Source organism: Lipotes vexillifer, unplaced genomic scaffold, assembly GCF_000442215.2.
Source record: "Lipotes vexillifer unplaced genomic scaffold, Lipotes_vexillifer_v1.1 scaffold1237, whole genome shotgun sequence".
Classification (NCBI taxonomy): domain Eukaryota; kingdom Metazoa; phylum Chordata; class Mammalia; order Artiodactyla; family Lipotidae; genus Lipotes; species Lipotes vexillifer.
The window spans coordinates 250,729-264,536 of NW_006771447.1; the positions used below are offsets into that span (position 1 = coordinate 250,729).

Below are 13,808 nucleotides of genomic sequence, written 5' to 3' on the forward strand. Positions count from 1 at the left end.
TTTTTTTTTTTTTTTTTTTTTTTTTTTAACACAGCCCTTTCTTTAAGTGAAATGTTGCCAATGCATAAAATGCAGGAGAGGCATGGGAAGCCTGGGACTCCCCCTGGGCTGAGTGGAGCTCTTCTCAGTTAATGAAGTCATTAGCTCCATATTTGAGTAGACATTGATTACATGATAAAAAAAAATTATCCAGAGAGGTCTTAGAAACTATGTTCTTGTCCTATTTGCCTGTCTCTTGTGTATTGAAGTTTCTCATCCTGAGGGAATAGGTATCCTATTTCATGTTTCTGATTCATGCAACTCAGTTTGCAGATCTTTCTTTGCATTATAGGCTGACATTTTATAACATTTTGGAAATTTCTTCAGAATCTACCAGATCTTTCTCTAATTTGCAACATTTCCTAGCTGCCGTTCAAGAACGCCAAACATTTTAAAGTTTAAATTGAATTTGTATTTATTTAAAAGAAATCATATCATACTCTTATTATAGGAAAGAGGATATAACTAAATAAAACAGAGTCGTAGATCCAGTAATTTGTTAATCTAGCTTCTATTTCCATTATTAAATCTGTTTAATCTCTCTGATTCTCTGGACAGAAAAAGGAAGTTATTTTTTTAAGCGTGGTAGAAAGTTGATTGGAAAAATTTCCCCTGCCTTAATCATCCAGGTGAGAGTATCAAAACCTCTGGGCTCCAGTGACGCCACGTGGAGTTACATGTGGGTCTCTTCCTTCTCACCTGCACGCAGGGAGGATGGAGTGATGCGTGTTCCTTGAGGACTGTGTCAGCGAGCTTCCCTCTCTGACAAAGAGACCTGGATGCACGGCAGCCATCATGTCATAAACTTTAGTGTTTTATATCTGATACTTTAAAAACTGGTATATTTTATTAACCAGGAACTTTAATCTTGATCCAACAGGATTTGTTTTCTTCTCAAAGTGTGAGTAAGTCGAAAGATGCATCTCTCCTGCCTAGCAAACTCCCCACCTCGGTCTCACTTTTCGATGATGAAGATGAAGAGGTAAACATTGTTACTGCAACACAAGATAATCAAGTTTTCCATTAGTAGAACACCGTTGCTGATGTAGCTTTATAACCAGAGGCTCATACAGTAGAACAAGGTGATAGGGAAGCAGTCAAGCTTTCTGAGGCTTATATAACAAAAACATTTCAGTTTTTATTTCAGTGACTCCTTTCTTAACTGCACAATGGGCAGGGCCTTAGATTTCTTGACCCAGCTGTATGCAAGGCTTTGTAGGTTTCACTTTAAAAATCTTCCTTTAAGAAATACTTTTTAGGGGATGGAACCCAATGATCTACAAGAACGTCTTGGATAAAGTGAGAGTGGAGGGGAGAAGGCAACCATGTCCTCACCTTGCTTCTCTTTCCCACGCTGAATGAGAGCAAAGTGGGAGAAAGAAATGAGAGGGAAGACAAACCAAACCTTTGCTCTTATGCAGTATTGTGCAGTGGCTGAGCTCATGGGTTTTGGCATCAGAGCCCTGTGTTCATATCCTAGCTCCACCACATGCAAACCAGGGACCTTGGGCAAGTAACTTAAGCTTTCTGAATCTCATCTCGCTTATTTTGTGACAGCTAAAACAGCTAATGCACAGCCAGTGGCACAGTGCCTGGCACATAGTAAGTGCGTAGTAAATGTTAGCTCTGTCATTCATATCCCCAGTGAGTGCCAGTTCATTAGCCTCATGGCCTTTCCTAACTTCCCACGCTTTCCTTAAAGACTCCCTTTATCCAGTCTTTACACTTCAGGACTGTTCACCTGCTGTAGTATGTTGTTAATAGTGTTTTTCTGTCTAACTTGGGCTCGGGCCAAGTTCTATGGTTTTGTTCCCTTTACCTAAATAAAAATACCTTAATAGGTACTTTGGGAATGCCGTTGAACCTCTAAGAATCAGCTCTTACTAGGCCAGTGATTTTATTTAGTAAATTATTTCTTAAGTTTGTATTGTCTCTTTGAAATTAATCAGAAACACAAGTCATTCCTTCCCTCTGTCCCAGGTGTGTGTCTTTCATAAATGTGAAAGAGTAGAGAAAGCTCCCTGTATCTTTATGCATTGGTCTGGTTTCTAATTCATAGAAAGAAAGGTGCAGGCTGCTGGCTGCCACAGGGGACTGTACTGCTCTCAGGCCAATTGCAGTCTCTGGACCCTCCCTAATGAGCATAGCAGGCCCGCCCACAGGAGGACTGGGCGGGGCCAGGTTCCTTCCTATTTCTATGACTTTGTCCTCACATCATTCCCTTTCCTGCTTCCTCCCAGGTGTTCCGCCTTTGAATTTTATGGTATCTGTTTCCCTTCTACGGATGAATATAGTTAGAGAAGATTGTAGGCTGTTGTTGTAGGATTTATACATAAGTGAGAAGTGGCATTTACTAGTATTGTGTGATTTTTTTTCCCCCCAAAAGGTGTTATATATCTTCTTCACTTGACTGGAGACTTATTCTCTGCTAATTTGACATGAGAGAATATCTTCAGTTTTTTGTTTTATGTGTTCAAAGTTGTCATACTCTTCTGCCATTTGTTTTTCTAGGATAATCTTTTTGGGGCTACAGCTGCTAAGAAGCAGTCATCATCTCTACTAACTCAGAGCCAAGAGAAAAAGCCCTCTGAGCTTTCCAAAAAGAAAGCATCTGCCTTATTGTTCAGCAGTGATGAGGAGGTGGGTTGAAAGTTATTTTCTAGAGAAGAGTAGGAGATGGTTTGATGGATTTAAGAGTTACAGCTGTCCTAAACCTTTTCTTTTTCTGCCTATTTAGATCCTGTGAAGTTCGGTCACCAAAGACTATGTTCACAAGACTGTCTTTCTATTTTTGAAGAAAGATGTTTATTGTAGTATATTAAAAGTTAATCTTTTCAAAATGCTTAGGAATAAAATAAGTATCACCCTCAAATTATAATATATGCTAATTCAAATGAGTTAGGCCTTATTTTACTTTTTTTTAAAACATCATTATTGGAGTATAATTGCTTTACGATGGTGTGTTAGTTTCTACTGTACAAGAAAATGAATCAGCTGTATGTATACATATATCCCCATATCCCCTCCTTCTTGCATCTCCCTCCCACCCTCCCACCCCCTAGGTGGACACAAAGCACTGAGCTGATCTCCCTGTGCCATGTGGCTGCTTCCCACTAGCTATCTATTTGACATTTGGTAGTGTATACATATCCTTGCCACTCTCTCACTTCATCCCAGCTTACCCTTCCCCCTCCCCATGTCCTCAAGTCCATTCTCTACATCTGCATCTTTATTCCTGTCCTGCCCCTAGGTTCTTCAGAACCAAAAAACTTTTTTTTAGATTCCATATATATGTGTTAATATACAGTATTTGTTTTTCTCTTTCTGACTTACTTCACTCTGTATGACAGTCTCTAGGTCCATCCAACTCACTGCAAATAACTCAATTTCATTCCTTTTTATGGCTGAGTAATATTCCATTGTATATATTTGCCACATCTTCTTTATCCATTCATCTGTTGATGGACACTTAGGTTGCTTCCATGTTCTGGCTATTGTAAATAGAGCTGTAATGAACACTGTGGTACATGTATCTTTTTGAATTATGGTTTTCTCAGGGTCTATGCCCAGTAGTGGGATTGCTGGGTCGTATGGTAGTTCTATTTTTAGTTTTTTAAGGAACCTCCATACTGTTCTCCATAGGGGCTATATCACTATACATTCCCACCAACAGTGCAAGAAGGTTCCCTTTTCTCCACACCCTCTCCAGCATTAATTGTTTGTAGATTTTTTGTTGATGGCCACTCTGCCTGGTGGGAGTTGATACCTCATTTTAGTTTTGATTTGCATTTCTCTAATGATTAGTGATGTTAAGCATCCTTTCATGTGTTTGTTGGCAATCTGTGTATCTCCATTGGAGAAATGTCTATTTAGGTCTTCTGACCAGTTTTGGATTGGGTTGTTTGTTTTTTTAATATTGAGCTGCATGAGCTGCTTGTATATTTTAGAGATTAATCCTTTGTCAGTTGCTTCGTTTGCAAATATTTTCTCCCATTCTGAGGGTTGTCTTTTGGTCTTGTTTGTGGTTTCCTTTGCTGTGCAAAAGCTTTTAAGTTTCATTAGGTCCCATATGTTTATTTTTGTTTTTATTTCCATTTGTCTAGGAGGTGGGTCAAAAAGGATCTTGCTGTGATTTATGTCATAGAGTGTTACTGCCTATGTTTTCCTCTAAGAGTTTTATAGTGTCTGGCCTTACATTTAGGTCTTTAATCCATTTTGAGTTTATTTTTGTGTATGGTGTTAGGGAGTGTTCTAATTTCATTCTTTTACATGTAGCTGTCCAGTTTTCCCAATACTTTATTTTGTTAAATGATTGCTGTGCTTCGTTAACCAAGAACGGTAGCTAGACAAGGTAGGAGTGGTCTATGCTCGTTTAATTCCTTTTTTATAAGAGTCTTAACAATGTTTCCATTTGCTATTTGGATATATATTAGAAGAGCCAATTGAGAATATAGTTTAGCAGCTGTTCAGATTTAGCTGTACAGAAAAAGACTAAATATAATGATATTAAAAGCTGTGAGCATTAAAAATCTTCCTATTTTATAATACTCTATTTTAACATTATAAGTAAGTTATGAGGGTATGCTATAGGCAGATAAATGATAGATGTGTTCACTTTTTCTAATTGAAAGCAACTTAAAATGACACAACATAATTTGCTTTTTCTACTCAAATCTGTGAATTTATAATGGATTTTCCTTTTTTTTTTTCTTTTTAGCATTCTTAGTGGGTTGTTCTCCCTATAGTAATGGCCAACCATCAGTTGAATTTTTTCTTCTGTAATATTACTGTTGTTCAGGGAAAATAAAAATATTAGCTAAAGCAGGGAGCAGAAGTACTTGCAGAGTAAAGATAACCAGGGTTCTAGAACAGTGACTCGGCTTTGACTGCCCAGCGGGATCACTTGGAGAACTTTAGAGAGTACTGATACCGGCTTCCACCACTGGAGGTTCTGAATTAATTGATTTGGGGTATGGCCTGTTACTGGAGGTTTCTAAGGCTCTTTTGGGGATTCTAGCATGTGGTCGCTGTTGAGCATCCCCGCTCTAGGGGAGCACTTCTCAAACTATAACGTGTGAAGAAATCACCTGGACATACTGTGTCAAATGCAGGTTCTGATTCAGAAAGTGGGGTAGAAATTCTGTATAACAGAAGCTCCTGCTTGTGGAACCCACTTTGATTTGCAAAGCTCTAGACTCCAGGACCACTTAGCAAGTGCTCAGGAGATCCTTGATTTGAAGGGGCGAGCATAGCCAGGTGGGGTTTCCTTAATTGCTTTCTAAAGTCCAGATTCAGAATTTTGTGGTAAAAGGGTCACTAGCAGCTTTCATTGTGTCTTGTTTACATTGCACGAGCTTTTTATACATTTTTTTTTCCAGCTTGCTTTGGGATTTTTAAATTTAAATATCATTTTCCTCCAAAGTTGAGAGTTCTCGACTTCCTTTTTTTTTAAACATTCCTGTATCTTCTCATTCCCCTGTATAACTAATTTTGATCTCTAAAGTAGAGAAGTTCCGTTGTCCTAACACAGAACAGGACCATAGAGAGAGGCAGGTAGTGATGGAGGGAAACACCATAAGGTCTGGGAGGTCAAAGAACCCAGCTGTCTAGATTTGCATTCAATGAAAAGCCTTGGACATAAGCTTTCCTCGAAAGTGATACACTTAGTTTAAATACAAGTTAGTTTAACAAATGTGAATTTTATTTTACTCCTCAGGTTTCTTAATCTAAATGGCCAGAGGATTTTAACATATATTTTATCTTTTAAGGACCAGTGGAATATTACTGACTCACAGACCAACTCGGCATCTGACAAGTCTAAAGGAGAACTTAGGGACTCTGGGACCACCCAAGACCAGGAGATTAAGGCCGTGAAAAAGGCCGGCCTCTTTGAGGAGGACAATGAGGATGATCTGTTTGCTATTGCTAAGGACAGGTGAGACAGTCATTGTAAGAAATCATTTCATCAGTGTCTATGGTAATAGGTGAAGGTATTTGATGTGCAAGATGTCAGCTGCTGGGGGTGACATGCCAATCATTCATCACCTGGTAATCATATAAACGAGAATGTCTTTGATTTTCACTTGCAAGTTATTCTCCCCTGGTACTGGGAAATGTTTTTCTTCATGGATCCTTACCTAATTTCTTCTATTTATCTTTTTTTTTTTAACCTTAAAATACTATTTTTCTTAGTTTGTTATGGGTTTAAGTACAGTTTGTTGTCTTTTTTGTTTTTTCCCTGGGATACCCTAAAGAATGTAAAGTTTTGTCCAAGTTACTTAAGTTTGTCATTTGGATAGAAATCTGCTCAGCATCGAGAAACATCCTGTTTAGTAAGATGGTTCTCTGAAGAGCTGTGCTGTATCACACCAGTTGCTGGTAACCCCTAGCTGGTCTTAGGTGTTCCTGCACGTTAATGCTTGGACTAAAGGGTGGCAGGTTATGTAGAACAGCGATCCCCAACCTTTTTGGCACCAGGGACCGGTTTTGTGGAAGACAGTTTTTCCACGGACCAGCGATGGTGGGGGATGGTTCAGGCTGTAATGCTAGCGATGGGGAGCCGCAGATGTAGCCTTGCTCGCTCACCTGCCACTCACCTCCTGCTGTGCGGCCTGGCTCCTAACAGGCCTGGGACTGGTACCAGTCTGCGGCCTGGGGGTGAGGACCCCTGATGTAGAGTGAGTGTGGGCTGTGGTTGGTATTGTAATATGCTGCAGATAAGCTGTGTATTCAGAATAACTCCCTTGAAAATATATGTATTTTTTTCTTTTTCTCTTCAGATCCTTAAATGATTACTTTGAAATTTAATTGAATGGTAGTAACATAAAGAGGCAATTGATTGGACATGTAAACCCTATGCATTGGTGTGGTTAAGCTTTAATCCTGAATTGATAGATTCAAAAATGTCTCATATTTCTGTGTCTGAATACTATGATCTCTTCAGATGTCGCCATTTCTACTTTGGGCTCCGTGACTTCACCCCTGGGTGTATCTTGGGCCTCTGGTTAAGAATGTAAAACGCTCTGGAATCCCAATACCTGATACTAAATTCTGGCCCTGCCAGTTGCTCTCTGAATAGCCTTGGACAAGTTACCTAACCTCTCTGACCCTGAGTTTTCTCATCTGTTAAACAAAAATGATAATAGTGCTTCTCTCATAGGATCATTGAGAGGATTAAATGAAATCCCAATATGAAATGCTTAGCGCAATAGCTGGTACATTGTAAGCACGGAAAGGTAATTTACTGTCATGAGTGTAGGGGAAATAACATTTCATTCCTTTATTTTTGTTGCTCTCTCTCTCTCCTGGGACTCTCTCCTTCCTTTCTTCCCTGGCCAGTTTCTTCTTTTTTTTTAAAATGTTGTGCATTTTATTTATTTACTTATTTATCATTATTATTATTATTGGCTGCGTTGGGTCTTCATTGCTGTGCCCGGGCTTTCTCTAGCTGCGGCGAGCAGGGGCTACTCTTTGTTGCGGTGCACGGACTTCTCATTGTAGTGGCTTCTCTTGTGGCGGAGCACGGGCTCTAGGCATGTGGGCTTCAGTAGTTGTGGCGCACAGGCTCAGTAGTTGTGGCTCGCAGGCTGTAGAGCGCAGGCTCAGTATTTGTGGAACATGGGGCTTAGTTGCTCTGCAGCATGTGGGATCTTCCCGGACCAGGGCTCAAACCCGTGTCCCCTGCATTGGCAGGTGGATTCCTAACCACTGCACCACCAAGGAAGCCCCTGGCCAGCTTCTTTTAAGACTCAGTTTAAGCCCTCTCTTTTGAGAAGCCTTCCTTAACCCAAATAGCTGAGAAAGATAAGAAATAGTGTTAGAGTCTAAAGCAAAATGGCTCCATCTTTAACCCCCCGCCCCCAGCTCTGTTTCACTTGAGCATTTTCTACACTGTATAGAAGTTACCTATTTACGTGTGCAGCCCCTCCCTTTGCCCCCACCACACACATATGGTCACAGGTCTAGAGATCAGGAAACATGTTTCATGTGTAGGTCCCAGTACCAATTACACACAATATCCAGCTTTCAGCAATGCTAGCTTTCATCAGATTCTCAAAAAAATCTTTTACAGACACGTGCAGGAGAGGATGTGGAGGAATTGGAGCCCTCCCACATTGCTGGTGGGAACGTAAAATGGTGCAGCCACTTGGGAACACAGCCTAGCAGTTCCATGAAAAGTTAAACATGGAGTTGCCACATGACTCAATTTCACTTTTTAGGAATATGCGTAAAAGAAATGTCCACCCAAAAACTTGCACGTGAATGTTTATCATAGCGTTATTCATAATAGCCAAAAAGCGGAAACAACTCAAAAGTTCATCCACTGTAGAACGGATAAATAAAATGTGTTTATCCACACAATGGACTCTTATTCAGCAATTAGAAGGAATAAAGTACAGATACGTGCTTCAATATAGATGGACCCTGAAAATATTGTGATAATTGAGAGAAGCCAGTCACAGAAGACCACATGTATGATTCTATTTGTGTGTAATGTCCAGAAGAGATAAATCCATAGAGACAGAAAGTAGATGAGTGTTTGTCTGGGGCTGAGGGGAAAGGAGAATTGGCACTGACTGTGAACAGGTATGGGCTTTCACTTTAGGTTGATGGAAATATTGTGAATTTAGATTATGGTGATAGTTGCACAACTCTGTGAATATACTAACAGTCACTGAATTGTACACTACTAAAGGGTAAATCTTATGGTATGTAAATTGTAACTCAAAGCCATTCTAAAAAAGGAAACAGAAGCTTTGTGACCCTAACAAATTGCGAAATACTGCCTTGTAAGTAGGGCACTCAAACATCCTTGCTTGTCTGGAGAGGCCTGCTTTGTGCCTGTCATTTCAGCCTGGTGATTAATAATTTTCCCTTTCACTCTCAAAAGTGTCCTGGTGTAGGCCATAAACTCTATAGTCATCTTAATGTGTTTTGACATCTGTCCCTTTTAATAAATCAAAATACTTATTACCCCATTATTTATAATGAGAAATACTCCAGTTCACTGAGCTGCATATTTTTCTTCTGAGGACAGATCTTCACGGGATGTCCACATTTAACCAGCAGGTGCCGGAGGGTGTGGAATGAGATCCAAGGTTAAGGACTCACTGTCGTTATCTATTCTAACTATGTCCAGAAAGCTAACTAGCTTTCCTCTAGCTTAGAACTTCAGAATCTGGCATCAGATTATTTTCTGTGGGTAGCTTGGTTTTGGTTTTGATTTTTAGAAATTGTTCAGAAAATCATGCATAAGATTTTTCTTCTGCTGTAGCAGCTTAATAAGGTTTTTGCTTTTTAGGCATCTGTTGTAGTTATTTTTGTAATATTTTGTGACCATCACTTAGTAGTCATATATTTTGGTTATAATTTGTGTACATTTTTATCAGTATATATCCTTAAAGGCATATTAGATTTTACCTGACTGTATATGGCTCTTTGTTTTTATAATTTCTTCGGGGTGTAGACCTAATTTTTTACTGTCCTTTAGTGTAAGTGTCCAGTGTAAGTATGCTCAACTATTTGGTTAGTTGTGTTCCCTAGTCAGTGTGATCCTTAGGGAATTTTAAGATGTAGGCAGACATCCAATGTTAAACTAATGAATAACCTTATATTATGCTTTGTTAATAACTAAACTTAGAGAAAATATTATGATACATATACTTATGGGTATATATGCTAATTATTTTTAGTGTAAGTAGATGGATACTGAAATGACTAGTATTATTTTTATCTAGCTAACATTGAATTTGGAATTTTCATTACTTTGATAATTCTCTAGTAGGCTGCTAGTTGGGTGGTTCCTTATCACATAGTATAGAACATGACCCTTCTGTAATTAGAACACTTTCTATTTGGGACTGCCCATGTCCAGTGCTAGGCCTCCCTGTGTTTCTTTACTTTTATGATTCTGTTCCTTAAAAGGTCCTGATCAATATTTATTCTGGCAGACATTTATTGACTGCCCCTAGGGGCTGATGTGGAAGCCTAGGTGAGGAGGTAGGTGAAGACAGGTGAGAGGAAGGTGGTGAGGAGAGCTGTGGCTGGATTTCAGCTGTGGTTGCCCAACATGGGGTAGAGATGGGTGAATATTGCTGTGGTGAACAGTGAAGATGAGCTTTCCCAGCTTCTTAGAGACTTTGTGTGGAGGGGATAGAATGGGATGGGTTTAGGGTTTGAAGGGAAGGCACAGAAGCCCACAGAGGCGCTTGGAAAGACATGGTTAAGTGGCTGAGGTGGCACCAGGCCACAGGTCACAGCCTGAAGCAGGTTCTGGCCCTGAGATCTCTTGACAGCCGCCTTCCTGACCACGCTGGAAATAGGCACTGGTGCTCCCTGGTTCTTCCTCTGCCATAGGAAATGGTGAGAGAGAATGCTACGTTTGTGAATGCTAAGTGTGCTGTGTGTGTTGGCAAAGCCAACAGCTAGTGCACCTACCTTGAGTCAAAAGTAACTGACAAAGGGACAAGGTGAGGAGGGCCCTGGGCTTTTACCCAAGAATGCCAGACAGCAGGTGATGACTTGCTGGGCACAAATTGCACCTACTTCAAAGGCTTTTCTTGCTGCAACTGTGTAAGGTCAATGGATGACTTGGGTGTTTTGGTGGTAGGTGGGTTCCTGTAGGTGTGGCCTAGGAAGAATATTGTATTTTGTAAATCACATTTGCCTTTAATTTGACTCTTTGTATAGCCAAAAGAAGACCCAGAGAGCATCTCTCCTGTTTGAAGATGATGGTGACAGTGGAAGCTCTCTGTTTGGCTCTCCTCCCGCATCTGCTCCTCCTGCAACAACGGTATTCTTAACCTTAGACCCAGGAAGTAACCCTGAGGTGATGTTCCGTGAATACTGATGCCTCCCTCAATCAGGTCCTAAAACCTGACCTTGGAGACTGAGTCTTACGGAAAAACTCGTTTGCCTGGTTTTAGATAGACATCTTCTGGTTAGTGGTATTTTACAGACGAAGCACACGTGCAAAGCCTGGAGAAAAGGATTCCACATCATGCAGCCCCTTCAGTGTCAGTTGTAGGCGTCTGAGTCTCAGGGGAGAGCAGGGAACAGCGTTGTTGCACTCCTTCTGGAGGAACTGCCGGGCTTAGCCAGCCCCGGTGGCATGGAATTCTGCTAACATTAGACCAGGCCAGTTAATGTACAGGTTATTCCTCACAGGAGCAAGTTTCCAGTACTAACGCTTTGGTCCTGGTTTATATTAATAGTGAATCAGTAAAAAGGAAGGAAGTTCTGACACAGGCTACGACATGGATGAAGCCTGAGGACATAATGCTGAGTGAAGTAAGCCAGAAACAAAAAGACAAATACTGTATGACTCTACTTACACGAGGTACCTAGGGTAGTCAAATTCATAGAAACAGCAGAACTGTGATCACCAGGGGCTGAGGGCGGTGCTGGGGGATGGAGAGTTGTTTAATGGGTACAGAGTTTCAGTTTTGCAAGATGAAAAAATTCTGGAGATTGGTTGTACAGTAACGTGGATATACTTACTACTACTGAACTCCATACTTAGAAATGGTTAAGATAGTAAATGTTGTGTTTTTTATGACAATTAAAGTTTTTTTAAAAAATTAAAAGTATGTGATGAGAAAAAAAAAAGTCCATCAGTGCCTATCTAGTCTAAACAGTCTTCCAGCAATTACCTCTAAATGGCATCACTAACCATGATCGCCTAAGCTAAAAGATTTAGCAAGTCTTCATGTTTTTTATATCAAAAGGAGTATTAAGAAATGAGAGGAAGGTGGCATTATGATAATATTTGTCCTGGGAACCTAGGGATACTGGAATCCTGTCTTTGGCCTGTCATTCATCCCTCCCCAACACATTCCCTATGTGGGTATATGTAAGTGTGTGCACACAGAACAAAGTGAGGCCAAGCAGCATTTTATTGCCAACTGGCAATTGCCAACAGCCCCAAAGGAAAATTTAGAACTTCTCAGGCTAGACCCCATGGAGACCTCCTTTACCTGAGCTGGGTTAGCCTCAAAGGCCAAGAATCAAGCAAAGTCACAGCCTGCTGTAGAGGGCCTTCAACCCCAACTTCAGACCACTCTAAGACATGTAAGACAGGGAAGGAGGGATGTACCCCCCAAGATTCCCCCCGTGTGGGAGCAGCCACAGAATCTAAAAAGGCAGCTCCTCCACCCTTGCTTGATGAGGAAGATTCTCCCCTTCCCATTGTGGTCATGGGTGACCATGTGCAGTCCCCGATGCCTGCACATCCCGAGGGACATTGTACCCTAGGGGGTACAGTGAAGGAGGGAAATGGCAGTAAAGGAGCCTCGAACTTCCTCTTTTCTGGAGACCCATACCTGGCTCTTCTTCCATATCTCCTAAATATTTTTTGTTTAAAGTTTACTTTAAATTATACAGTAATACATGGATGCCTTCTTAAAAAAGGGTTAACACACGCATAGAGGGAGTTCATTGGCAGTCCAGTGGTTAGGACTTGGCGATTTCATTGCCATGACCCTGGGTTCAATCCCTGGTCGGGGAACTAAGATCCTGCAAACTGCATGGTGCGGCCCCCCATGCCCCAAAAAAGAAAGAAAACAAAAAAAGGTAGTCAAGGGGAAAAACAGATACAAACAAATGAAAAAACATGTGTAGAGAATACGAAGTCCCCATTCCATACTCCTCCCTAGTGTAATCATTGGTAACAATGTGTTGCCAGTGCTTTTTTCATGCCTGTTTCTAGGCATTCTTGTCTTTTTTTTATTTAAATGAGATCATGTTTTACAGTTTTATGCACCTTTTTAAAAAAATATCCTGTAGCATGTTTTTCATTTCCATAAACTCCATCTTGTTTTTTGTTTGATCACTATATAGTATTCCACTGAATAACTACAGCAGGACATGTGTGAATATTTCTCCTTTGATGGGGTAGTCATCACTGTTTCCTGCCAGTTTGTTAGGAATGTTTCTTCCCGTCCCTACAGTCTTGTCATCTTTAGCCTTGACTATTGAGATAATTTCTTAACTGGCCTGTGAGTGCTCCTTCTCTTCATCTCTCCTTGCCGCTGCCCAAGTTATCTTCTCAAAGACCACCCGGTCCTGTCATCCCTTTGTCAAGCTGAGCCTGTAGCTGAACCTACCACGCCACCTGTAATTTCATTCAAAGTAGACTCAGCTTTTCCACCTTAATTCGCCATGCACTCTTGGTGACTCATCCTGTCCCAAAATATTCCAGAGGAAGTTGTTGTCTCTTTTTTCTGGAAATATTCTTCATATTTTCAGACCCAGTAAAGGTGTTAACTTGTCCTATTCCCAGACCAGGCCCATACCAGTTACTGATTTAGGGACTCTTTCCTCACCACAGTCCCATTAAGTGCACAGCTTGTAGTAAAAGCTTGCAGCATTGCTGCTGCTTCTGAGTGCTTATAAGCTTTTCTTTGAATTACCTGTACTTGCATCTCCCTAAAGTGGCTTCATGGTTAAGAGAGTCAGAAGATCTGAGTGGCTTTTCTTTGTAAATTATAAATAATAACTTCTACCCTGGATAAATGAGCAGTAATCTAATGAATTTTGAAGGTTCTGGTTATGTAAAACTTCTTTGTAGTAATTATGATTGTTAAATAAGACAAAAGGTCAAAGATACGCATCTTAAGTAGCAGAACAACCTGCACACCTGAGTTTTACCATTTGTGAAATTTGATCGCCTTTAGGCAACATATAAAATATATTTTTTGTTTAGAGATCCTAGAATATTTTCTTTCTTTTTTTTTTTTTTTTTTTTTTTTTTTTTTTTTTGGGGCCTCCTC

General features: G+C 40.4%; 1 protein-coding gene across 2 annotated transcripts in view; it reads left to right on the forward strand.

The window, feature by feature from the left end:
• Positions 1–13,808, forward strand: part of WASHC2A (WASH complex subunit 2A) — a 57,353-nt gene that overhangs the window by 29,446 nt on the left and 14,099 nt on the right. For both annotated transcript variants that reach the window (XM_007446782.1, XM_007446783.1), the window contains 4 exons: positions 920–1,021; positions 2,551–2,679; positions 5,808–5,974; positions 10,729–10,831. In XM_007446782.1, the coding sequence (XP_007446844.1) occupies positions 920–1,021; positions 2,551–2,679; positions 5,808–5,974; positions 10,729–10,831 (501 nt within the window). The remainder of the gene's footprint in view (positions 1–919; positions 1,022–2,550; positions 2,680–5,807; positions 5,975–10,728; positions 10,832–13,808) is intronic.